This window comes from Chlamydomonas reinhardtii, chromosome 6 (genome assembly GCF_000002595.2).
Source record: "Chlamydomonas reinhardtii strain CC-503 cw92 mt+ chromosome 6, whole genome shotgun sequence".
NCBI classification, from domain to species: domain Eukaryota; kingdom Viridiplantae; phylum Chlorophyta; class Chlorophyceae; order Chlamydomonadales; family Chlamydomonadaceae; genus Chlamydomonas; species Chlamydomonas reinhardtii.
In genome coordinates this window covers 1,742,291-1,765,438 of record NC_057009.1, presented here as the reverse complement: position 1 = coordinate 1,765,438, position 23,148 = coordinate 1,742,291, and the positions used below count along the sequence as shown (strand labels likewise).

General features: G+C 63.1%; 6 protein-coding genes across 6 annotated transcripts; 4 read left to right on the top strand and 2 right to left on the bottom strand.

Moving 5' to 3' along the window:
- Nucleotides 1-77: 77 nt before the first annotated feature.
- On the bottom strand, nucleotides 78-5,768 carry CHLRE_06g262100v5 (uncharacterized protein). Its single transcript, XM_001696527.2, has 15 exons — nucleotides 5,584-5,768; nucleotides 5,397-5,461; nucleotides 4,895-5,057; nucleotides 4,596-4,665; nucleotides 4,178-4,311; nucleotides 3,856-3,932; nucleotides 3,412-3,507; nucleotides 3,059-3,142; nucleotides 2,696-2,828; nucleotides 2,302-2,382; nucleotides 2,012-2,079; nucleotides 1,698-1,780; nucleotides 1,198-1,267; nucleotides 903-995; nucleotides 78-737 (listed from the first exon to the last, which is right to left on the bottom strand). The coding sequence occupies exons 1-15, from the start codon at nucleotides 5,671-5,673 to the stop codon at nucleotides 563-565; spliced, it is 1,482 nt and encodes a 493-aa protein (XP_001696579.2). The 5' UTR covers nucleotides 5,674-5,768; the 3' UTR covers nucleotides 78-562.
- Nucleotides 5,769-5,869: 101 nt separating this feature from the next.
- Nucleotides 5,870-10,805, top strand: CHLRE_06g262050v5 (uncharacterized protein). Its single transcript, XM_001696260.2, has 10 exons — nucleotides 5,870-6,309; nucleotides 6,615-6,744; nucleotides 7,250-7,356; nucleotides 7,660-7,762; nucleotides 8,066-8,265; nucleotides 8,608-8,670; nucleotides 8,952-8,989; nucleotides 9,303-9,388; nucleotides 9,756-9,895; nucleotides 10,130-10,805. Exons 1-10 carry the CDS (start codon nucleotides 6,055-6,057, stop codon nucleotides 10,172-10,174), a joined length of 1,167 nt encoding a protein of 388 aa, XP_001696312.1. The 5' UTR covers nucleotides 5,870-6,054; the 3' UTR covers nucleotides 10,175-10,805.
- A 2-nt stretch (nucleotides 10,806-10,807) lies between these two features.
- CHLRE_06g262000v5 (uncharacterized protein) lies at nucleotides 10,808-14,599 on the bottom strand. The gene is made up of 7 exons (XM_043062807.1): nucleotides 13,966-14,599; nucleotides 13,762-13,793; nucleotides 13,424-13,507; nucleotides 12,843-13,001; nucleotides 12,449-12,623; nucleotides 11,970-12,091; nucleotides 10,808-11,418 (listed from the first exon to the last, which is right to left on the bottom strand). Exons 1-7 carry the CDS (start codon nucleotides 14,189-14,191, stop codon nucleotides 11,224-11,226), a joined length of 993 nt encoding a protein of 330 aa, XP_042923513.1. The 5' UTR covers nucleotides 14,192-14,599; the 3' UTR covers nucleotides 10,808-11,223.
- Nucleotides 14,600-14,699: 100 nt separating this feature from the next.
- CHLRE_06g261950v5 (uncharacterized protein) lies at nucleotides 14,700-17,112 on the top strand. Its single transcript, XM_043062806.1, has 6 exons — nucleotides 14,700-15,110; nucleotides 15,499-15,645; nucleotides 15,861-15,922; nucleotides 16,176-16,226; nucleotides 16,426-16,473; nucleotides 16,735-17,112. Exons 1-6 carry the CDS (start codon nucleotides 15,089-15,091, stop codon nucleotides 16,912-16,914), a joined length of 510 nt encoding a protein of 169 aa, XP_042923512.1. The 5' UTR covers nucleotides 14,700-15,088; the 3' UTR covers nucleotides 16,915-17,112.
- A 247-nt stretch (nucleotides 17,113-17,359) lies between these two features.
- CHLRE_06g261900v5 (uncharacterized protein) lies at nucleotides 17,360-20,645 on the top strand. The gene is made up of 8 exons (XM_001696262.2): nucleotides 17,360-17,582; nucleotides 17,695-17,791; nucleotides 17,861-17,932; nucleotides 18,046-18,151; nucleotides 18,407-18,510; nucleotides 18,790-19,080; nucleotides 19,274-19,417; nucleotides 19,556-20,645. Exons 1-8 carry the CDS (start codon nucleotides 17,557-17,559, stop codon nucleotides 19,607-19,609), a joined length of 894 nt encoding a protein of 297 aa, XP_001696314.1. The 5' UTR covers nucleotides 17,360-17,556; the 3' UTR covers nucleotides 19,610-20,645.
- Nucleotides 20,646-20,699: 54 nt separating this feature from the next.
- On the top strand, nucleotides 20,700-23,145 carry CHLRE_06g261850v5 (uncharacterized protein). Its single transcript, XM_001696263.2, has 4 exons — nucleotides 20,700-21,040; nucleotides 21,272-21,388; nucleotides 21,676-21,825; nucleotides 22,189-23,145. The coding sequence occupies exons 1-4, from the start codon at nucleotides 20,819-20,821 to the stop codon at nucleotides 22,597-22,599; spliced, it is 900 nt and encodes a 299-aa protein (XP_001696315.2). The 5' UTR covers nucleotides 20,700-20,818; the 3' UTR covers nucleotides 22,600-23,145.
- Nucleotides 23,146-23,148: the final 3 nt, after the last annotated feature.

The following is a 23,148-nucleotide window of genomic DNA, read 5'->3' as shown; positions in this document are numbered from 1 at the left end:
GTTGATCACGACATGAGGCTGAGCACCTGAGGCTGGGGCGAACTGAGCTGGTGGCGAGCTGAAATGCTGTTGCGACCCCACTGTATGTAACAGTAGGCCGTGCACAGCCTCAACACCGTGTAGCATCAACGTGAGTCCACTTCAAGCACGGGTGCACAATCCTGTCTTCAAGCCTGCCGCAGTCGGCCGCCCAACCCAAAATGCACGGCATACCGTGCTTGTGCGTGTCATGTGGTCCTTAGCTCCTCGCCTGGGCTTGCATATGCCCCCGTCACTCGCTCACAGCGCTTTGATTTCTTCACCACAGCGGCCCCCCATGCAACGAAACCGCCATGCCACGCCATGCCATGCAAGGAAGCCCCATGCTAATCTCCGACAACATACCGTACATGGAGTCGGCCCGCTGGCTTTTGATGCCTAGCCTCAACCCACCGCATGTGCTCAGCTCACACCCCCAACCATACGTTCGTCCACGCGCTCACCCTTACACAGCCCAACGCCCAACCAGCAGCCGCGCAGCTCCGCGTGCCTTGCGCCGCCGCCTCCTGCCTCCCCTCCTGCCTCACAGCTTGCTGGTGCCGGTGGCGGGCACGCGGCGGCTGCGGCTGCGCATGGTCACGAACTCCTCCGCCGCCGTGGGGTGGATGCCCACCGTGGAGTCGAACTGGGCCTTGGTGGCGCCGCACTTGAGAGCCACAGCCAGGCCCTGCATGATCTCGGGCGCGTCGGGGCCCACCCTGCGAGTGTGTAGGGGTAATGTGTGTGTGTGTGTGTGTGCGTGTGTGTGTGTGTGTGTGTGTGTGTGTGTGTGTGTGTGTTTTGCGGAGGAAAGGGCGGGAGGATCAGGGTGCTCTTTAACACACTCAGACACGCAAATGGGGTCCAGCCGCAAGCACACCCACATGTGGCAGCCCAGCACGACGTCGCTCTCGGCGTGCACGATCAGCTTCATGAGCGTCTTCTCCTCGCGCCCGCTGATCGTGTACTTCATCGGCCTGCGACAAGAAAATGCATTGCGTTTGCAAGCCGTAAGAAATTCAACAGGACAGCGACAGGCATACGGTACGCAGGTGGTGGCGAGGAGCGGCGCAACACGGGCGACTGGTGGCGAGGGCAAGGAGGGTGTGACGAGCTCGGCCCCCAATACGCGCACACATGCACGGACGCACGCACGCACGCACGCATGCACGCACGCACCGGAACCGGCTGACGTAGACGTCGATGTTGCCCGCGAACTCCTTTACCGCCTGCTCCTCCGTGTAACCCACTGCGCAGCGGGCAGCAGTGAGCAGCAGCAGCAGCGGGCAAGCAGGCACGTAGGCAAGCAGGCAAGTAGGCACGTTGGCAGATCGGCAAGGAGCAAGTGTCAGTCACGGCAGCGGCAGCGGCAGCACGGCAGCGGCAGCTCGAGTAGGGGTGCACACTCATGAGCGCAGGGCATGAGCCCGGCGCCATGGGAATGCGACACGCGTGGTGTGAGCAGCAACACCTGCGTTCAGCCGTGCGTGTCGCTGCGGCGCGTGTCTTCCGCCTCCTACTTCCCCGTTTATTTTGGGATTGGAATGAACTACCCCCGTCCCTCTGCCACCCCCTGCCCACGCCCACGCCCACGCACACACATACACACAACGTTTTCCTTGTGCTCTTTAACACATACACACACGCACACGCCCACGAAAACACACACGAACACGCACCAGTGGCCAGGGGCGGCTGGCAGAACACGGCCGAGGCCACGTTGCGATAGTCGGGCTTGGTCAGCTCGCCGCCGAAGCACGACCTGCAGTTGCGGAGGAGCAGGAGCAGGAGGAGGAGGGGCAGGTTGTGGTGGGGGTGGGGGTGGCAGTGATGGAGGAGAAGGAGGAGCGGGAGTGGAGGAGCGTGCGCTGCGCCAGGAGCATGTAGCGCACACTAGCGCACGTGCATAGCCAGGGGCACGAGTGAGCGCTCCCTTCGGGGCCCGGGTTTTGTGAATGCTGCCGTAACTGCAGACCTGCACTGCACCACTCACTTGGCGAAGGCCATGCCCTCCATCAGCGCCACTGGCGTCAGGTTGATGCGGTTGGTCACGTCGCCAATCTGTACTCAGCAGCAGGTGGCGGCGGGTGGAGGTGCAGTGACAGCGCATCGCCATCGTGGGTTTGGTTGCGGAGAGCGCTGGGCGCCACACGCCGCCGCCAGCCTCCCAACGGGCCCTCAGCCACCTCCACCCCCAGCACCCGCTCAGCTCTCCCCTGGTATTCCCATACCACACACGAACACACACGTCACTCTGACACACCCTATCTCGCTCTCACTTACCGCCCACACGTCCGGCACGTTGGTGCGGCTGAACTCATCCACCTTGATGGCACCCTGACCGTCCAGCGCCACACCCACAGCCTGTGGCAGTAGCAGCAGCAGTAGCAGTGGCGGTAGCAGCAGTGGCGGCAGTAGCGAAAGGAAGAGGGATGACAGAGGGCGGCCCCTGGCGTTATCATTTCCACCCACCCACACATCCACACAACTAGGCGTTTCGAGTGTGCTCCCCTTGATACACGCAGAGACGCAGACACAGACCTTCCCGTGTCTCCTCAAGTGCAAGCTCACACATCCCCGCACAGCCATACACACACAGTCTCACGCCCCCCCCCCCCACAGTCTCACGCCCCCCCCCCCACAGTCTCACGCCCCCCCCCCCCCCCCACACACGCACCTCCAGCCCGATGCCGTCCACACGCGGCTTGCGGCCTGTGGCCATCATGACCAGCCCGCACTTGAGCGACTGCGCCGCGCCGGTGCCGTCCGTGTAGTGCAGCGTGAGGTCGCCCTCGCCGTGCTTCTCCAGCCTGGAGGCGGGGGGGGGGGAGGAGCAGGGGAGCAGGGGGGCAGGGGTCACGGGTGGGTTGCAAGACTTGGCGTTGTGTGAGCGGTGTGTGAGGGGTGTGCAGGGGTGCGGAGATGTGGGCTGGAGGGTTCATCAAACACTGACCCATGCTTGCACGTACACCGCCGAATCGCGGCGCGTTACATGTTTCCTTCCCCCTGTGCTCCCCATGGCACGCGCGCGCGCGCTCACTTGGTGGGCTTGCAGCCGGGGTGCAGGTGGATGCCGCGGCGGGTGAGGTTGTCCTGCACCTGGTCACGGCACTCCTCGTCGAACCTGTGGCGGCGTGCGTGTGGCGTGGAGGACAGTTTTGTGAAGTCACAGGTTGTCCCAGTGGCGAGAACGCGCAAGCACGACCGGCGGGGCTTCCCCACGACACGCCGTCATCCGTCTCCGCACACCCCCACGCCCTCTCGCGCTGCCCGCAACTGCCCCGCGCCTTACCAGCACTCCACCATCAACCACTAGGACTAGCACGCGCTAGCGCACAAAAGCACTGATACACACTAGCACACACCAGCACTCCCAGCCACGCGCGCACTCACCCGCGCAGCACCTTGTCCCCACGGAACATGAGGTGCACGGCGTACTGGGCGGCGTGCGTGCCGCGGAAGATGCCCGCGAACTCGGTGGCGATGTAGCTGCGGAGGGCGTGGTGGTAAATCGAGGGCATGGTGGTTGGCGTGGCGGTTGGTGGTGTTGCGTTGTGTTGCGTCAGGTGGTCACACATGACAGGAGGGCGCGCGTGCAAGTGACAAAGTGACGAGGTATGCGTGAAAGCGACAGCCCTTCGGCCTTCGGCCCTCGGGCCTACCCTGGCCCTTGTCGTCCAGCCACCACACCCGACACCTTGGTCTCCTGCCAACCGCCCTTCCATCCCAGTGGTCCCCCCAGCTGTTCTCCCAACTGTCCCCCCCCCCAGCTGTTCCCCCAGGGCTCCATCCCCTCTCCGCCTTGCACCCCTTCCCGGCCTCGGGCCCTCCGCTCACCCCGCCCCCAGCACCACGATGGGTCCGGGCGGCAGCGACTGCAGCGCCAGCGCGTCGTCCGACATGATGGCGTGCTCCTGCGCGCGGTTGTGCGTGTTTCGGGGAAGGGGGGGGGTTACATTCATGATTAGTTAAGGAAGTGGTAGACGGTAGACCATCTTGCGGAACATGAAGGGGGGGGTAGATACCAGCCTTAACGTAACCCACTGTAATTCGCTCATATAAGGAAGCGGAGACGAAGCGGACCAGACCAATCCGGATCCAGCATCCCCCCCCGCCCGGCCCCCACATGCCCCTGCCCCACGTGCCCGGCCTCCCTCACCGCGCCCTCCATGGGGATGGCGGTGGCCACACCGCCCGTGGCGATGAGGACGTGCTTGGCCTTGAGCAACCGCACGGAGCCGTCCGCCGCCGTCACCTCCACCGTGTGGGCGTCCTTGAGCGCACCGCGGCCCTCTGCGCGCGTGGGAGATTGTGTGCGACACGAGGGAGGAAGACGTTAGCTGGAAACAAAACGACTGTGTAGGTAACTCGAGAAGGGGAAAAGTGTGTGTGTGTGTGTGTGTGTACGTGGTATGCGATGTGGCGGGAGGTGTTATCGCAGGCATCCCGTGCCGGACCGCCCTTGCAGCCACAGCCCTCGGACCCTACCCTATGTGCTCCCCCTTTCAGTGTGCTTTCCTGATGATGCACGGTACAAGCAGCGCAACCTTGACACCCCCCCACACCCCTTCCCTTACCAATGAGCGCCACGTTGGCGTTTTTGAGGATGTTGCCGTACGTGCTGTTGAGCCTCGTGATCTCCTTCTCCTGTGTGCGTTTCGTGCGGCATGACGGCACCATTATGAGTACGTGTTGAGACCATGACGCTGGTGATCTGACAAGGAGCCGACCCGCCGCTTCTTCCATGCACACAACCCGCACATGCGCGCCCACGCAGCCCAGCCCAGCACCGCCCATCATCAACCCCTCCACCACACCCCAAGCCCCCATCCCTCCACACCCCACATGCCACCCACGCCACCCACGCCGCACACACCTTGAGCTTCATGAGTGAGGCCCAGTCGTGCGCGGGGCCGCCCTCCGCACCGGCGCCAGCCGCCGGCAGCGCCCAGCCGAAGCCGCGTGCGTCCGCAAACTCCTCCGCATAGGCGGCGCCATACACCAGGAGCTTCTTGGGCACACAGCCGCGAATGACGCAGCTGCGTGGCGTGGTGGCGTGTGAGAGCGTGTGCGAGAGCACAAGATATGGGGCCGGGGGTCAGGGGTAGGAAGGGGAAGAGGTGGGACAGGAGTTGTGGATGGGGTGGGAAGGTGGAGGTGGAGGGGAACGGGAGGATGGATGGCCGCTCATGGAAATACGGTACGGTACCCCTGCCCTGGCGCTGCCAGCCTCCCAGCCCTCCAATCTCTGCACAAGCGGCATTCCCGTGCGGCATTCCGTGTCACTCAGATTTCGACATCGGGCGCTGGTTTCTAGCTTGCTAGCTGTCGAGGCCGCCCGGCCAACCCAACCCAACCCACACGGGCGTGCCACTCACGTGCCGCCGGCGCCGCCAACCGTCTCGCTGGACACGAAGCCAAACGGCAGCTCAACGCACGCCACCTGCAGGCAGATTGCCGTGTTCACGAATGGGAGCTGCAGGCGGATGTGGTGCTGCGGGTTCCCTTCCCTGAGGAAGCTGCGTGTCAACGTTGTGGCCGGCACCCCGACCGCTAACACTGCACCTTGGCGCCGTAGAGGGTGGCAGCGAAGCGGGAGGCGCGTACGCCGCCTGAGCCAGCGCCCAGCGTAACGAGGTCGTATTCCTCCGCCATTATCTCGACGGTGCACTCGAGAGGTCTAAACTGGATCGATTTAGTCTTTAAGCGGACGCAGAGGCTTTCAGTTTCAGCTCTTCAGGTGCAAATACAGCAAGGTGTCAATTGCAAGTATTTATGTACGAGGCAACCACATTATGACGCGGGCCCCGAATTGCGCATGGGTTGGCGTTGCGGTTGGGCGCAAGTTTCTCAACTCCTGCTCGCCTGCTGGCTCAGCGGTCTTGCATGTCAAAGTGTTATGGCAAATACGGCATTGGTGCTTGCTGGATACCAACTTGCTTGACAAATTGTTCCTACGCCCCGCGTCTGTGAGCCTGCTAGTTATCGAATCCTTTTTAAGCTGCACCTACACTGGCTGGGACTAACGGAATAGCCATGAGGATCCTAGCGGGCGTGCTTATTGGCTCGAGCGTGGCCCTTGCAGCACTCGCTGCTCTTAAAGTCCGGGGCCTCCGGGCACAAAGCTCGTCTTGGCACGCCAGCCTGCCGGTCTTCAAGCTAAAGAATGCAAACGGCATGGAGGTGCACGTCTCCACGTTTGGTGCAGCCATCCTCAAGGTCGTTGTGCCGGATAAAGCGGGCAAGAAGGCGGATGTGGTGCTCGGCTACGCAAGTGTGGATGAGTATGAGGTGCGCATGCGTGTGGGCAACACAGCTGCCCGGGGGCTGGAGCGCAAAACCAGGGGTGCCACGGGCTGTTGGGGTGGTCAGTACGGTCCTGAGTTCACGCCCGTGCACAACCACTCCCACCATATGTCACACTCCCACCTTCCAGCACTAAAATCATTCCGGCGCCACAAGCTCCCCATTCATCTTTCCCCCAATCCGGCTCCCCGTATCCCACCTCCGCATTGACGCCGCCGCTCGCTCCCTCGCTCACGCACCTTCCGTTCCTCCAACTTTACACATACGCACGCACGCACGCACGACCGCAGACCGCCAACCCCGTCACCTACTTCGGTGTGGTGGTGGGCCGCGTGGCCAACCGCATCGCCGGCGCCAAGTTCTCGCTGGGCGGCGTTGACTACCGCCTGCTCGCCAACAACGGCCCCAACGCACTGCATGGTATGTGAGTGTGTGTGTGAGTGTGTGTGTGTGTGTGTGTGTGTGTGTGTGTGTGTGTGTGTGTGTGTGAAACAAAGAACAAACGGAACAATTGTGTGTGTGTGTGCGTGTGTGTGCGTCTGTGTGTGCGTGTGTGTGTGCGTGTGCGTGTGGAGGGGGGAGGGGGGAGCGGGGGTGGGAGGAGGGAGGGGAGGAGGGAAGGAAGGGGCCATGAGAGCGGGGGACTGGGTGACCTGGCCGGACTGGAGATCGGGGCGGGGCGGGGCACCATCTGCAGTGGACACGGCAGGCGGAGTGCAAGACCTGTGCCAGGCTCTGTGCAGTGCTCTAGTAGGGGGTTTGCTGGAGGGCCGGGGAGGGCTCGGCTTCATGCGGTCACTGTTGTCGTGAGCGGCGTAGATGCCTGAGACTGTCCGAGGTGACGAGTGCTGACAGTTCTTAAGGGTCAACCGCGGCCGTTCACTGAAGCGCACCTTTAAAACGCGTTCGCTCCCTCCGCATGCAGGTGGCCTGAAGGGTCTGCACAAGCGCCGCTGGGAGGGTCGGAAGGTCCACGACCACGACGGCAATGAGTCGGTTCAGCTGCACTACACCAGCCCCGAGGGAGAGGAGGTGGGAGCATTGGAGGGGAGTGGAATGAGGGAGGTTATTATTGGAGCGGGGCACGAGCTGTCGCCACGGATTGCATGGCCACCTCGGGTGTCGGGGAGCAAATGGGAGACCGGTGGGCCGCGGGGCTGGCGGGTACTGCTCACGTGTCCACCCCTCACTTCTGTCCCTCTTTCCGCCTCTCCTCGCCCCATCGCCATCAACGGTTTGCGCCCCTCCCCTCTAATTCTCCCTTCTGACTCTCCTCTACGCTCCTTCTCCCCTCCAACCCCCTCTGCTCCTTCTGCCCTCCCCCCATGTGCCCAGGGCTACCCCGGCACGCTGCACGTGCAGGTCACCTACACGCTGCTGCGCCACTCCAACGAGCTGCACACAAGCATCGTGGCCACCACAGACGAGGCCACGCCGGGTGAGCGACTGACACGGGGGCAGGGGGGGCGCACCATGGGGGGGGGGGGAGGTAAACAGCGTGGGAGGACAGGAGGATGCATGTCAGAGAGCGGACCGGGTGCATCATTCGGCAAGGGGTTGAGTACTGTATGTGCCCGAGCCCTGTCAAGAGGTTGGCCATAACGAAAGGAAGGACAGGGCTGCGGGCAGGGCTGCGGGCGGCATAGCGTGGTGGTGTGCTGGAAACGCTGCGTGCGAATGCTGCCGGTACCCAGTCCTCTCTTTCCACCCCTCTCTCCCCTCTGTCCTGCCCGCCTCCCAGTCAACATCGCGCAGCACAGCTACTTCAACCTGGCCGGCCACGCCTCGGGCTCCATCCTGGGTCACACGCTGCGCCTGGTGGGCGCCGACCACTACACGCCGGTGGGGGCCACGCTCATCCCCACGGGCGAGATCGCGCCGGTGGCGGGCACGCCCTTTGACTTCACGGCGCCACAGACCATCGGCAGCCGCATTGACAAGGTGCGCGCGAGCGAAGGGGGAGCGTGAGGCCTGGCAGGGAGCGGGTGATGGCGTGGCGAAATGAAGCGAAGCAGCAGATATTTTGCATGAATGCCTGCGAGAGTGCGCGCGCGCTCTGGGAACACCGCTTGTTCTCGTATGCACCTGCATCCTGGCTTGCCTTTGCCTCCGTGCTCCTGCTGCGGTATGTGCATGCGTGTGTCTCAGAGCGCATGTCTCACAGCGTGTGTGTTAAAGAGCACAAGGAAAACGTTGCGCAAAGACAGCGTGTGTGTGTGTGTGTGTGTGTGTGTGTGTGTGTGTGTGTGTGTGTCCGGCCCGCCCCCCTTCCGCCGCCGCCAGGTGCCTGGCGCGGCCCCCGGCGGCTACGACCACAACTTCGTTCTGTTCGGCATGGGGCCGCAGGTGCGGGCGCCGGCAGGGTCTGGGTCTGGGGCCGCTCGGCAGGCGTCGCGTGTCGCAGCAGGGAGGCCGGGGCGTGCCTGCGTGTATGAGAACGTGTGAAAACGTGTGAGAGGGCAGGTGCAACATGCTTGAGAGCGTGATGCAAAGAGGAAACGCAGGCAGAGCGTGTGTGGCCGTGTGGAGCGGTCTTTCAACACACCCACCCACACCCGCTCACCCCTCTGCCCACACCGCCGCCCACACCTGCCCCCACCCCCGTCACACACCTTCGCTGCACACAGGCCAAGTTCATCACCAAGAACGGCATGGCGTCAGACAAGTAAGCGCAGCTGCTTCCCTGTTCGCTCGGTCAATGCAGTTGTTTCATTTGGCTTCCCCAGCCTCCACTGCTTCCACCGGCAGCGCGGTACCCCCTCCAATCCTCCACCTCCCATTTCCCTCTCCACCACCTGACCTGCCGCACCTCCTGGTTCGCCGGCCCTTCGCTCCTATTCCTCCTCCCCCGTGACTGGATGGGCTTTCTGATGATGATGGCACGTTTTCGCTGGGCTTGGGCACATAATCCCTTCCTCCCTCCCTCCCTCCTTGCTTCCTTCCCTCCCCTCGATCCCTCATCCTCCCCACGGCGCCAGGCCCAAGCTGGCCGCCTCCCTGGTGGACCCCAGCAGCGGCCGAGCCATGGACGTGCTCACCACCGCGCCCGGCGTGCAGTTCTACTGTGAGCACCCGAGCGGTGTGATCGGCACTAGGATGGGCAAACTAGGATGGGCACTAGGATGGGCACTAGGATGGGCACTAGGATGGGCACTGCGATGGGCCCTACATATACCGGTAGTGTCATTATTTGCCGTAGTCATCGCAATGGGCCTGGCTGCTAGATGGCGGCTGCGGGTAATCACGCGCATGCAGAGCTTTGTGGCAGGCTGTGGGACCGCAGGGTGCGGTTTTAGGGTTTACCAGCCAGTGCGGACACGGCCCACCACGATCAATCCCTGACGCCATCTTCAAGCACACGTCAGACCGCGGCACTCTCACCCCTCTCCCTCTCCCGTCCCCCCACACCCCACACCCCTCCTCCCCCCCAGCTGGCAATTTCCTCGATGGCACCACGGTGGGCAAGGGCGGCGTGCGGTACGGCAAGCACGCGGGGCTGTGCCTGGAGACTCAGGGCTTCCCCAACGCCATCAACGAGCCCAAGTTTCCCAGCATCGTGCTGCAGCCCCAGGTGCGGCGCAGGGGCGGAGTTGTGATGGGACCGGGGCCGCGGGCCGGGGTTTTCAATGTGTGAGTTCGCTCGGTAGCTGTTGGCGCCTGCTCCACTGCTGCCCGCGCCCTCCTGCACCAGCATCCCACCCTCACCAGCGCGTGTGTCATGCATCTCGCATGTGTATGCCCGTCCGAAATTCAAGTCGCATTTTGCCTGAATCCTGTGGAACACCCACGCCCACACACCCCGCAGGACACGTACCACCACGAGATCGTGTACCGCTTCTACAACGTGTGAGTGAGAAGGCGAGCGGGCGGCGAATGTGCGGTCGCGGTACTAGGGCGTGGCTGGGGCGGCGCTAGGGCACTCGGCGGGGCAGGCAGGCATGGCACTGTGGTGCAGCGTGTACTCGAGCACGCACTAGCAGGCATGCGGGGCATGGAGGGAGGCGGCTGGATGCGTTTCTGGCCTGTGCTTGGGTAGAGGCAGGGATGTGGCGTGAACGGGCATTACCACGGGCCGCACGGGTTAGTAATGGATGGTTTATGCTAAGGTGACATGTTAGCGTGTGCAAATTCGTGATGTGAAGGGTGCATGCGGTGGACGAACGGCGGCGGCGATAGGTCGGGAGCAGGCGGGTGGTGAAGCAGTGCTCAGAGAATTTGTGTTTATTGCCGCCGCCATGGCATGCGTTCAAGATTCTTTTACGTTCAACAACTCAACCAACACAAGGCTGCAGCTGTGCAGCACCTGCTCGAAGTGCAGCAGCTTTACTCCGCTGCCTCTCCTGCTTCCGTTTGCGTACCGCAGTCTCCGTGTACATGACAGACACCAGCAACGCCTCCACTAACACAGCGCCACTCCAAGCGAATTTGTAATTGTCGCGTCGAATGGTTATTGGTCAGCAATTAGGAATTGTGGTTCGAGTCTCCGGTATTAGCTACCTACAAGTCCGCGTCGCACACACCAGCACACCAGCACCCCCCATCCGCCCAATCTAGTACGCGCGTGCATGTAGCGGGTTTCCCCCTGTAGTAGATAACCTACTCGCGTTTGCATGAAAGTCATCGAACCTCGAACTGATGTTGTCCTTGTCTACGATTGCCATGCATCAAACCCTACCTAACTGTCTGCAGCGTTGCCCGGAGCATGCCTGAGTGCTTCAGGTTACCGCCTTACGGCAATCACCAATCTACTCTCCTCGGGACGAACACATATCGTAAAAGGTCACATCACTCGTCATCAGCGCAGCGCAACGGTAATGACAACCATACGCCATCTTTCCTAATCCCCGCAGTCCCCACCCTGTCACACACATGCGCGATCAGGCGCCGTCATGCGGGAGCTCACCCCTTGCCCGCCGTGGCCATTTCAACGTCCGTGACCCCGGACCCGCCGCCCGCTGCCGGCTCCGGCCCTGTCCCCGCCCCCGTGTCCGCCACCGACTTGAGGACGGACGTGATGGCTCGTTTACTGAGCACGTAGCCGTACACTATGGTCACCACCAGCAGCGTCATGTAGAGCGCCGAGCTAATCATCATCTGCGGCCGGGCGGGCGGGAACAGCGCAGGTGGGGGAACGAGTCAGTCCACTCCGCGTTGTCAGCGGCCCGGACAACATGCTGGCGCTCGGTGGCCGGGGACCCAAAGGCCAGGGCAGCTAGCTCCAGGCGACAGCTGCATGCTCCTGTGCGCCACGGAAGCGACTTCCAACCGGCATGGCGTTCCCCTTAAACCTCAACCCTGAAGTGCTGCCCTTCCTTCCAGACTGGCAGTGCTCCACCTGCCTTGCCCCACGAACCCACGTACCCACCCGCCCGCGCGCTCCACCACCCGCCTGGCCGCGCCCCACCACCCCGTTCCAGCCACGCTTCATGTTGCCACAACCCTCCCCCCGCCCCGTTCCGTCCCCATCCTCAGCCCTTGGCCCCTGCCACTGCTGTCCGCACCCCCATCTCCTGCCCCCGCCTGCTCCCGCCTCCTGCCCCCTGCTCCGTCCTCCTGTCCCCGGCTCCTCCGTCCTCCTGCCACCGGCTCCTCCATTTCCCGTCCCCCGCCTCCTCCATTCTCCTATGCCCGCCCGCTCCTCTCACCTGATACGTCATACCCGCCTTTCCTCCAGCCTCTGCGCCCGCACCGCCCACCCGCTGGTAGGGGTACTGCGTCACCAGCTTGCCGCGGGCCAGCTCCGCCAGCACGTGCGTGGACAGCGTGCCTGGGGGCGACGACAGCGGCATGCGGAAGGGCGGGAAGTGGTGAGGTGGGCGAGTGGAGGGGCAGCAGGTGCAAGTGCAGGTGCGACGAGGCGGGAATAAGGACGGGGTCGTGGGCAGAGGGTGCAGCTCTCGCTAGATGGAGATTAAGCTCGGGCGGTGTGCAGGCAGCGAGGTCAACGAAGAGGCCGCGCCAGGGCCAACGCTCTCGCCTGCATCCCTCCCCGTTAAGGCTAGCCCGACACACGTACTCGGCGTGTTTGTCCGGCCCCGCCCCGCTGCCCGGGGCCACCCCGTCCCGCCCCGCCCCGCCCCCCCCCGCCCCGCTGCACCCCGCCCCTCCCATCCCCTGCACGCACCCAGGTAGACGTAGAGGCAGGTCCAGGGTATGATGGCCACGGCGGAGGACAGCGTGTAGGCCAGGAACGAGATGGGCGTGAGCGCGGCGGCGTAGTTGAGGATGTTGTAGGGCAGGATGGGCGACAGCCGCAGCAGGCACATCAGCTTCCAGCCCTCCTTCTTGATGGCCGCCTCCTGCACACGTGCCAGCAAGAGAGGCAGACCGAGATAGAGCGTGTCAGGTGTCAGGTGTGAGGGTGCGGGCGGCGCCATCGCGTTGCGACGTGGCACACCCGCCCCTCCAGTGCGCGGTGGCAAGCCAGCACCACGCCGCCAGCCACCAGCGCCTCCACCCGACTCTTCCACCCACCCACCCCACCCTCCCAGCCCCCTCCCTCCCATGCCTCCACTCACGATCTGCGGGAAGTTGGGCACTCGCTGCAGCAGGTAGGACTTCACCGAGGCCCGGAACAGGTAGCGCCCCAGCAGGAAGGCCAGCGCCTGCCCCACCGCACTGGCCAGCCACGACACCACCAGGCCCGCATACAACCCGTACAGCGCACCCGTGATGGCCTGAGGGGCGGGAGCGGGAGCAGAAACAGGCAGTGGCGGGTGGGTAGGTGGTTGGGTGGGTGGGTGGGTGCGTGTGAGCGGGGTGGCGAGGGTGGTGTGGGGCTGCTGAAGTGCAACCATGCGCGACCACATTGTGGACACGGGTGCGGACACGAGTGTGTGTGTGTGTGTGTGTGTGTGTGTGTGTGTGTGTGTGTGTGTGTGTGTGTGTGTGTGTGTGTGTGTGTGTGTGTGTGCACGTGCACCAGTGCAGAGCGTATGCGACCAATCCTGAGGCGTGCTGCGCTAGTCAACGCGTGCCCCGCCCTGCCTCATGCACTCATGCTCTAGACCGGAGCCCGACGTAGCGCCGGGGCCAGAAGTGGTGGGTGGTAGCGGCGCCTGCGCCCCGCCGCACCCATCCCCGACCACCCACTACCCACCTGCAGCAGCATGACTGGAAACAGCAGCACCACCGCAAAGGTGTGGAACAATAGGAATACATGTAGCGAGCCGAGGGGGTTCTCCTGCGATCAGGTGGAGAGCAATGCGCGGTGTTGTGGTGACACGGCGAGGCACGTGAATGCGGCGCACACACAGGCGCAGGGCTTGCCAGGGACAGCGTGTTCATACAAAGTTTTCTGCGGTACTGCACATGTAGACGAGTCGCAGAACGAGCTGCGCCACTGTGGCCGCTTCGCCAGCCGGCGCACCCGGTGTTACACAGTTCTGCAAGCCATGAGCTTGTGCTGCGCTGCCGCTACACCTTCAGGCCCCGTACCTTAATCTTCATCACGAAGTGTGATAGCTCCCCTGTACGTGCATTAATGTAGCAGGATTGGTTACTCAGAGTATGACGGTAGCCTGTCTCACCCGAAGCCTGGCCTGCTCTAAAGCCGATAACCCGGCTGCCGCGTGACGTCCCCGCGTGTCCGTGTCCGTTTCCCCTGCTATCCCTATCACTCTTAAGTTTTGCCCTGCTCACCGCTGTGCACATATTTGTAGCTTAGGAGCGAGAGTCCTACGAATACCACCAGTAGCAAGAGCTTGCCGCCTTGTATGTCGACCGTCCGCGTCCGCTGCGCTGGAGATGTATTTGCTGGGCTGCTACGTCCCGATGTACTGGCTCCTCCGCCATCGGATCCGCCGCTGTTTGCCGCTCCATTCTGAATACCAGAGGCCCCCGCCTGTGCCCCGTTAGAAATGACCATCAACTTCACGCTTCTTCCCCTGCCTGGCGCGGCTCGTGCGTTGTCCAAAGCACCTTTTCCATCAACTGTACAAATTTTTCAGGTCGTGGAGAGGTAAGCGGCAGGTGATAGGACCGCAGTGTTTGAGCTGGTCGCTGAAGCTCGCTTTGATTCCTCGCTAATGAGTCAGGTATTGTGTTTGCAGCGAGAATGCAGTAACGAGCGGATGTGGCGTTTGTAGCCTACTCGTTGGCACACCAGTCCAGGCGACCTAGTAGTAGCTGCTGCGCTGCTTGATCTACGCGCCAAGGGCAAAACTCGATATATGCAGTGACGGTGTGTGTATAAGCTGCAACAAGAATGGTTGCGCAGGGCGTCAGAAAATTGTTCCCTTTGAATGGGAAGTTGCCTCGACAGCTGGAAGACTGCTGGGGGCTGGACGCGGAAGGTTGTGAAGGGGGCCCTGTTGTGCGAGACATGCACTGAATATAGCCATGAGTCGCCACATACGCAAATGCACATTGTGCGTGGCCTGGCTTCCCTGACCGACGAGGCACGCGACCGGAGATGTACGTCTAACATGCAGCCGTGTTCGCTTGACTTTCGCGGTTAACACCTGCCCCATGCCGCAAGAGTATACGTGCAAGCATTGGGACAGGACATGGAAATCACAGGTTCGAGGGGCTTCGGGGTTGGGATACATATGCGGGGGGAAACGCCAGGGTTCGTGCCCATGCACACGGCAGGGCCTGGGCTGTTTGGCCACTCCAAGAGATACTCAATGTGCTAGGGTTCCTCCGCTCCTTTGCCGCGATAGTTTCTTTCAGCAACTCGGCATTACTCAAGCGCCAGTGGTGCCGCCCCCTAGCCCAGCACCCAACTCCCAACGCAGGAAGCTGTTGCGAGCACTGCGCAGCTATGCCCTTCGACCTGCTTTCAGGTATGCACCGTTGGCTGGGCTGGTCGCGCCGCGCTTGCGGGACCATAAGTGAAGTGCTTCCAATTGTGGCTCGACTTGTCTTGAGCCGGCGGTGTCTGTGCGCTGCGCACTGTCCAATAACGCGGGTGGCGCCCCGGCGGCCGCACCCGCCCGCTTGACCAACTCGCTTCGCGCACGGTGCCCCACCGTCCCATTGCGCCCTTCAACCGAGGCTTGCCCAGTAGTGTCACAGCCCGTAGCGGGGTCCCTGCCCGCCCTTCCCAACCCCATGCCACGCTCCCCTCCTGTCACTCCCCCCCTCGGGCATATAACCCCCCCCCCCTCCCCCTGCCCTTTTGGCTTCGGGATGAACTAACCCTTCCCATTCCCTTCCCCGCTCTCCCCGCAGGCAAGTTCGTGCCGGAGAAGTCGAACATCTGGCGCGACTGTGTGGACGGCCAGTACGACTGGGTGCGCGAGCACGTGCTGGAGGGCGCGCCGCTCAACGAGGCAGACCACTGCGGAGACCCGCCGCTGCTGCTGGCGGCAGGGAACGGTGAGGCGTGGGAGGGCAGGAGAAGGGGTGGAGGAGCGGCGCGTGGGAGGAGGGGCGGGGCACCACGGTGGAAGTGCCGTTCAGCGGCAGCGACAATGATACTGCCTGTGTGCGTGCCGCGGCACACGTTTGCATACCCCCATTCGGCGCCGCCAGCCCACCTCCCCTCTCCCACTCGGGCTTGCTGACGACTGCGGCACCCGTCCTGCCCACAGGCCACAAGTCGTGCGTCGCGCTGCTGCTGGATGAGGGCGCGCACATCGAGCAGCGCAACGTGGTGGGTGGGTGGGGGAGGGGGGGCTGGGGGGCTGCAGGGCGCGGGCATGCTCGCCGTTGTGTGTGTAGGGGAGGCGGGTTAGCCGTTCGGGGGTGGAGAATAGGTGTGATTACATCATTGCCAACGTCCAGTGGGAAAAGGGGGATTGCATACCTGCTGTGGTGTGGCGCGTGTGACGTCCAGTGCACGCCACGACCTAGTACGACTCGCCATGCCGCCCATGCCGGATATCGCCCTTTCACCTTCCCCGCAGATGAAGGAGACGCCGCTCATTCGCGCCGCCCACAACGGCCACCTGCACACGGCAAGCCCTCTGCGTGCTCAGCACAGTCAGCGACACGCGCTGTGCCGCCTGCCCCCATGCCCAGTCCAGCCCTCTGTGCTCGGGCCTCCATGGATGCTATTCGCTGCTAGCCACAAGCCTTTGTGTCCATGCCCGTCTCTGAAGTGGCGTCATGCGCGGCGCCCTAACCGCACTGGGTCACTGCCTGCCACCCCTACAGGTGCGCTACCTGCTGGAGAGGGGCGCGGACGTGAACGCCATCGACCTGGTGGGTGGGTGGGTGGGTGGGTAGGTGGGCGAGTGGGTGGAGGCGGCCTGGAGGGACGGGGGCTAGGGGCCAGGACGAGGGACTGAAAAACCATTGGCGCAGGGCACACATGTCAACAGCTTTAACCGCTTTGTTGCTCCGCTCAGTGCCTGGGCATTTTGCACGTCCACGCGCACACCCAATTACTGCCGCACACGAACGTCCGGGGTTCACCTCCCCCTGCTGCCCCCCTCCCCCTTGGATGTGTGGTGTGCACGCCAGGGTGACAACACCGCGTTGCACTGGGCGGCCATGCGCGGGCACGTGGAGGTGGTGCGCTGCCTGCTGGGCGCGGGGGCGGACCGCGCCGCAGCCAACGCGCAGGGCCGCACGCCCCTGGACCTGGCGCAGCCGCAGTGGTCGCTGGCATACAAGTTCGTGCGCGCCGAGCTGGCGGCATGAGGGCCGAGGATGTAGTGGGGATGACGGGGGTGTGCCGTCAGTTGGCTGCAAAGAAACGTTGCGGTCGTGCAGGTTGAAGCGGCGACACGCAGGGGTCGGTGATCAGACGTTACGTAGGGATGGGTGTGCCGTGGTGCTGCGGGCTGCCCTCACCAGCTGCATAGCTCGGATGGCGTCCTATTGTAAGTCCGCATCAGTGGCCTCGGTCCTCGGTATGTGCCTGTGCCTGAGTCAGGGGCAGAAATCCCCACAACGGTGCCAGGGAACAGAAGCGCCGCTCAGCGAAACCCTGTCCGCCGCGCAGAGTGTCAGGCATCTTGGAGGCTAAACTGCTGACTGTAGCACAATCGACCTTGAATCCAAAAACACATTTCATTTGGGCAGAGGTGGCGTGCATCGCATTCTAAGTCTCCGAAGTTACGATGCCTCCTCCCACAACACGCCCGTAAACACTTCCTTTCCTCTATTGCGCTTGCTCATACATCTAGATACACTTAAGTCTGAATCAACCAGCGCTCACAGTTTGTTCATTTGCATCCGCTGACAAACCCGGCCGCGTTTACGGGCCCCCAAAGGCCACTAGGGCCTACTCTAGTAACCAGAACTGCCGCATTACCACAGAGTCTCAGGAAACAGGCTAAAATGGCTCGCGAGGATCCCACAACGCGGTGAGGCGACATTACACCTCTTCCAAGCCTAGAGGGTCCAACAAGCAGGCATACTTCTGTCAGATTCTAGTGGGTCTCTAACTCTATTGTCCTCGGACGGCGCTGGCTGCAGGATGCTGCGGTCGGGGTTCGGCAGCCAAGTGAAGAGCCAAAATGAGTCGCTGCCTCAGTGGGGCTTTGGAACGGAAGGCCGTGACACCACGGGGAAGGTGAGTGCACGCTACGACCGCTGTTATCGATGGAGTCGGCTCTAAGTGTTTCCCTGCGCCTCTTTGCAGCTCTACTTGAGTAAGGAGCAGACGCGGGCGATGCACGTCAGCTACTCCCAAGGACCGGTCTACAAGACATACGTGAGTCGGGTCCTGCAAAACGGGTGCAAACATCAAAGGCATGGGCATAATTGCATCAGAAAGTGTGCCCCGCCTGGCTCTACGCTAACGCCATTCCACCTGCCTCACCGCAGTCGGCCATCGGACCCCAACCCGAGTCCAAGTACAACTCGTCCACGGCGCCAGGCTTTGGCACGTCGGGTCGTGCCCGGTCGGCACGGTCTGGGTCCCCTGGCCCTGGTAAGCCCGGGTCCTTTGCTTCAGGCGCTCCAAGCAGGGAGGCTGTTTTTCAGGAAGCCAACAATCGACTGCACGCGAAAGGGGCATATGCACACATACAGGCTAACGCACCAGGGCTGCACATCAGCGCCTACCTGCCGTTTCTGCACGTGCATGCGGTATATGGCGGTTGCCTGCAGCCACCCACGGCACCCCCCCCGCTCGCTGTGGCGCACCCCTGCTCCGGCTTGACCCCACCTGCCCACCATTGCACAGGCACGTATGAGCTGGAGGGCGGTCTAGGTCCCATGAAGGAGTCCAAGCGCTCCACCTCGCCACGCGCCGTATTTGGGACGGCCACGCGCGACCAGCAAAGCAAGGTGCGTGCAGGGGGTGGGGGCGGGGGTGGCGCCCACAGAGCAACAACAGGGCATCGGATGAATGGACAGAGGGGTGGAGACATGTCTAGCTCCAACGAGGATCACGGCGCTTCCAAACGGGATTAGCGCGAATTGTGGTGCGGGTGCGAACGACGCCCCGACATGCAGCGTCGGGCCCGGGCTCACGTCCCCAGCGCGTCCACCTCTCCGCGCCAACCTAGCCAAACGCCCATTCCCCTCCTCCTCGTCCTTCTCCTCCTCCTCCCCCTGTGCCCCCAGGTGTGGCTAGACGAGGAGCTGATGAAGACGGCAGGCGGGCGCGACTCTCCCGGCCCCAACACCTACCGCCAGCCGGGCGGCATTGGCCGCATGGTGGACTCCAAACACAACACCGCGCCCACGTGGCGGCAGGGCACGGAGAACCGCTTCCGCGACCGCTCGCCGAGCAAGGACGTGCCGGGCGCCGGCACCTACAAGACGTACGGGGCCATCGGGCAGCAGACGCTGAGCCAGAAGAAGACGCTGCCGTCGCCCAAGATCGGCACGGGGCACCGCGACGCGTTCAAGAAGGTGAGGCGGATGCGGGCTGGGGGGTGGGGGCTGAGGGGGCGGGGGCGGTGTGAAAGGCAAGCGGCTGGCGGTGCGGCGGGTGGGTGTCTGGGTGAGGCGGGTGGGAGGAGCGCTCGGCCGGAGCCCCTGCGGGGGCTGCACTATCTTATGAATTGTACTGACGTGGTGAAATGGCGATGTGTCCGCGCCGCAGATCTTCATCTCGAAGGAGCACGAGAAGGGCGCGTTCGGCGAGAACTCGCCCGGCCCCGTGACCAGCCAGTTCGTGTCGTCCATCGGGCCGCAGAAGCTGTCTGTCAAGTCCAGCGCACCCAGCTGGGGCTTCGGCACGGGCAAGGTGGGTGCCGAGCGCGCAAACCGAAGTATGGGGCAGATGGCCGAATGGTGTCATGAAGACCCCGGGTACAACGCCCAGGGTGATGCATGATGCAGACCGCTCACGTCTTGCCGCGCGTGTGTGGTGTGCCCCATGCAGAGGAACAAGGGCTTTGGCTCGGACACGCCCGGCCCCGGCTCCTACTACGCCTAAGCATGCGCGGAGGCGGAACTGGCGTCAGAGGCAGAGGACGAGGAGCGGCGCGGAGGCTGCGGTAGCAGCGACAGCGGCCTAAGCGCTCCCAAGGGCGAGCGGCTCTGGTGCAGAAGCGGCGGCAGCGTGGTGATGGACCTGCATGCAGCCGGTTCCCACCTTCCTTGCACCGCGGAGGGCCGTGCGTGCCTGCTTGCGGCCGCAGGCGGCACATGTAGCAGCCCCAACACAGTGGACTGGGAAATTCGACTACATTCATGGCTGGGCGAGGCTTCTTCCGGATACTTACAAGGTCTAGAGTGATCTGCATTTGTGTCTTCCCTATGTGGGCGAATGGCCGTGCGAGCCAAGCAATCGCTCCCCTACACGAGCGCCGCCCCCGCACAAGGAGGTGCGCGCGGCAGGTATGGCGCGGGTCGGTTGGCAGTATGATGCGCGTGTGTGAGAGTGGAAGCGGGATGCGCGATGCGTTGACGCATGGAGACGCTCCCGCGACGAGGCGCAGCGATGGTACGGTATCACGGATGAATAGATTTTACTAGCTTGGGTTTGTGAGGGGTACTGGTGTGGATAGCCGCGTGTTGAGTACTGTGCAGGCAGGCAGGGAATTAGATAGGGGGTGGGAACGGCAAGGAGTGACCCAGAGGACTGGGTGGCACTTGTTTCAAGGAAAAAGCACGCAGCGAGGTTGCTCCTGAGGAGTAGGAAGAAAGGCAGGAGCGCTGAGGAAGCGCTTCGTGTATCCCGGTAGGTAGGTTTGCGTTTGAACCTTGAAGATGGCGGTGTGCATTTGAGTATTGGATGGAGCGGTTCTGCGCGCATATGCGTCGCACCCGCTGTTTGTATTAGTGCGTGGTGTACAGCCGATTGCACGATTCTAGGGGTAGTCGTGGTGTAAGTCTTGAAAAGTTCAAGTCTGTCGACGCGCCGAGGGCACTGCATGGGGTCGCCCACGCGTGTCACGGCGCGGCAGTGCGGCCTTGACTGCAGCACCGCATGCCGCGCCTAGTGAGTCCCTCTAAGAACACCAGACACAAAACACATCACCATCCCCCGTCACTCCTTGCATACACTATTGAAAGGGAAAATCCACAGCACCTGACAAGCAGCACTTGCATGCCATCGTGCCAAACCTTGGTTCTTCTTGTTCACCTCGCAGTCTTGCGCCTTGCTATGAACGCAATGCTGCTACAGCGAAACTCTTGTTTCATGAAGTCCTGTATCAGGTCGAGCCAGGGAACGCGACATCCGGCTCGTATTACTATACAGCGCGACTCAACTTCAAGCAGCGTGCCGTGGTCTACCATTGATTATCATACCAAGAAGAAACAGCGGCTCGCAGACGCGTATGGCAACCTCATTCACTCCGACGCGACCCTGTTGGAACCAGCGGTGTGGACGAACGACACCAAGCTGGCGCTCGCGCTGCGGGTGGGTCACAGACTCATAGTTGCAGGCGATGAAGAGGTTATGGCAATGGTAGTAACGCGGGTTTGCCAACGCCTCAAGGGGATACGTAAGGCGTGTCCGCTCAGCTAGGGGAAGGTCAGGGGCCCTCTGTGTCAACTCCTCACGCACGATTACCATACGTGCCCTGCAACCTTGCGTGCTAGTGAGCCCTGTCAACATTCGGCTGTGATCTCTTAACATTGATTCCATCAGGTTGTCTCTGAGGAGCTGGGTGTGTCTGAAGACGACCTGCGGCGGGATGTGGTGCAGCTGACGGCGCTCATGCCCGACCTGGTGCCGGGCGGCCCGGGCGCCAGACACGCAGACGTGGTGGGTGAAGTGGGCTGTGGTGGCGTTGTGGCGGCTGCAGGCGGCTGTGGGGCAAGTCGCACACGCTTCTGTACTTAGGTTGGGCGGCCGCGACTGGCATGGATGGAGCGTGGAGCGTGTGCAGCCATGGGTGTCAGCCTCAAGGGGAAGTGTCGGCAGGTGCTGCCGGCGCCCTGTGTGGCTCGGGCACAGGGCCATGCAGGCGGCTGTCAGTACAAATCGGCAAGATGGCTTTTGGCTCCAGATGCCACTCTCACGCAAAGCCGTGATGATGGCGGGATGCGCAGGTGCGTGTGGCCGCCCGGCTGGGCACCGCGGCTGACTGCCTGTTGGTGCTGCGGGAGGAGCTGCTCGATGTGAACGTGTCGCGCGCGGCGGCGCAGCAGCTGCCGCTGCTGCTACTGCCGCCGGAGCGGCTGCGAGCGGAGCTGCAGCAGGTGTGCGTGTGTGTGTGTGTGTGTGTGTGTGTGTGTGTGAGTGTGTGTGTGTGTGCGTGCATGTGTGTGTGAGCGTGTGTGTATACGAATGTATGTGTCCGTGTGTGCGTGTGGCTGAGGGCGTGTGCGCGTGTGCGTGAGCGTGTGGCGGCGGGGCCGCGGGCGGGCGTGATAAGGCGTGGACATTGGGCGAGGGAGGAGGAGGTCACCAGGTACCTGGCATGAACACATGCACACACGCCCGCATGCTCTCACATACTGGTACCCTTGGTGACAGTTTACAAGGTGAAGCCACACATTTGTGTGCTTGCCCAACACACCTGTCCATCACTCCTACACACACACACACACATGTGTCCACAGGTTAAGGCCCTGTTGGCTGGCTGCGGCCCCGCCGGCCGGCAGCAGCTGCTGGAGGCGCACCCGCAGCTGCTGCGCAGCGAGGCGGCTGTAGCACTGCTGGACGAGGTGGCACGGCTGTTCGGACTGGACGCCGACAGTAGCAGCAGCAATAGCGGTGGCAGTAGCAGTAGCGATGGCAGTAGCAGTGACGGTAACAGTAGCGGAAGGCATGGCGGGGCAGGAGAGGGAGCGCAGACAGGGGCGCGCAATGAGGAGGCATTGTCAGGGCTGGTGACCCCGTCACGGGCTAGGGCAGCGGCACTGCTGGGGTCCAATCCCGACCTGGCGGGTATGGCGGACTGCCTGAGGGGCCAGGCGCGGGGGGACCGGGACCCAGAGTATGTGGCGGACACGACACGCGCGTCGCTGTGAATGGGAGTGACGGCGAGCCAGGGGGTGTCCGCGCGGAGGGCTGTAGCTGGCGAAGCAGGGGGGTGCTGTGCATGTGTTGTCGCACTGAGCGCCCGAGCATCTGAAGCAGGGCAGACGTGCGGGCGAGGCCAGGATGCCTGCCGCCTGCCGGCCCCGGATGAGGCAGCCGTTGAGTCGCAGCTGCAGTGGCGGGGCCAGTGGGCACTCCAGCACCAGCACCAGCTCGTCGTGGTGTGGCCAGGGCCGTGGGGGCAGGGCCGCGGGGGGCAGGGCCGCGGAGGCGGGGGGCAGGGGGGCATGTGCGCGCGAGCCGAGCGCGGGACGGTGGATGCAGGGGGGGAGGCATGGATTGACCACGCAAAGGTGTTGACACAAGCAGGACCGGCAGCCATTGACCAGGCTACTGCATACGGTATCAGATTGTGAGGGCATCAGCGAGGAGCAGTAAGCTAGTGGCATCAAAGCTGCCGGCACAAGCAATGTATCCCATCCCTGTGTCCCATGAGTCGGAGCGCAAGCGAACGGGAACGCCCGACGGAGTTAGGGATG

Bases quoted from the DNA above. Each gene is read 5' to 3' on its own strand.
- CHLRE_06g262100v5 (XM_001696527.2), bottom strand. From the start codon at position 5,673: ATGGCGGAGGAATACGACCTCGTTACGCTGGGCGCTGGCTCAGGCGGC. The intron at 3,508-3,855 runs GTGAGCGGAGGG...CGCCCTCCGCAG, and splicing joins ATCGTGGTGCTGGGGGCGGG to CTACATCGCCACCGAGTTCG. The intron at 3,143-3,411 runs GTGAGTGCGCGC...ACGCCGCCACAG, and splicing joins GGGGACAAGGTGCTGCGCGG to GTTCGACGAGGAGTGCCGTG.
- CHLRE_06g262050v5 (XM_001696260.2), top strand. From the start codon at position 6,055: ATGAGGATCCTAGCGGGCGTGCTTATTGGCTCGAGCGTGGCCCTTGCA. The intron at 6,745-7,249 runs GTATGTGAGTGT...CTCCGCATGCAG, and splicing joins CGGCCCCAACGCACTGCATG to GTGGCCTGAAGGGTCTGCAC. The intron at 8,671-8,951 runs GTGCGGGCGCCG...CGCTGCACACAG, and splicing joins TGTTCGGCATGGGGCCGCAG to GCCAAGTTCATCACCAAGAA.
- CHLRE_06g262000v5 (XM_043062807.1), bottom strand. From the start codon at position 14,191: ATGGTCATTTCTAACGGGGCACAGGCGGGGGCCTCTGGTATTCAGAAT. The intron at 13,794-13,965 runs GTGAGCAGGGCA...ATGCACGTACAG, and splicing joins CTACAAATATGTGCACAGCG to GGGAGCTATCACACTTCGTG. The intron at 13,002-13,423 runs GTGGGTAGTGGG...CCCGCCCCTCAG, and splicing joins TTCCAGTCATGCTGCTGCAG to GCCATCACGGGTGCGCTGTA.
- CHLRE_06g261950v5 (XM_043062806.1), top strand. From the start codon at position 15,089: ATGCCCTTCGACCTGCTTTCAG. The intron at 15,923-16,175 runs GTGGGTGGGTGG...CCTTCCCCGCAG, and splicing joins ACATCGAGCAGCGCAACGTG to ATGAAGGAGACGCCGCTCAT. The intron at 16,227-16,425 runs GCAAGCCCTCTG...CCACCCCTACAG, and splicing joins ACAACGGCCACCTGCACACG to GTGCGCTACCTGCTGGAGAG.
- CHLRE_06g261900v5 (XM_001696262.2), top strand. From the start codon at position 17,557: ATGGCTCGCGAGGATCCCACAACGCG. The intron at 18,511-18,789 runs GTGCGTGCAGGG...CTGTGCCCCCAG, and splicing joins CGCGCGACCAGCAAAGCAAG to GTGTGGCTAGACGAGGAGCT. The intron at 19,418-19,555 runs GTGGGTGCCGAG...TGCCCCATGCAG, and splicing joins GGGGCTTCGGCACGGGCAAG to AGGAACAAGGGCTTTGGCTC.
- CHLRE_06g261850v5 (XM_001696263.2), top strand. From the start codon at position 20,819: ATGAAGTCCTGTATCAGGTCGAGCCAGGGAACGCGACATCCGGCTCGT. The intron at 21,041-21,271 runs GTGGGTCACAGA...TGATTCCATCAG, and splicing joins AGCTGGCGCTCGCGCTGCGG to GTTGTCTCTGAGGAGCTGGG. The intron at 21,389-21,675 runs GTGGGTGAAGTG...CGGGATGCGCAG, and splicing joins GCGCCAGACACGCAGACGTG to GTGCGTGTGGCCGCCCGGCT.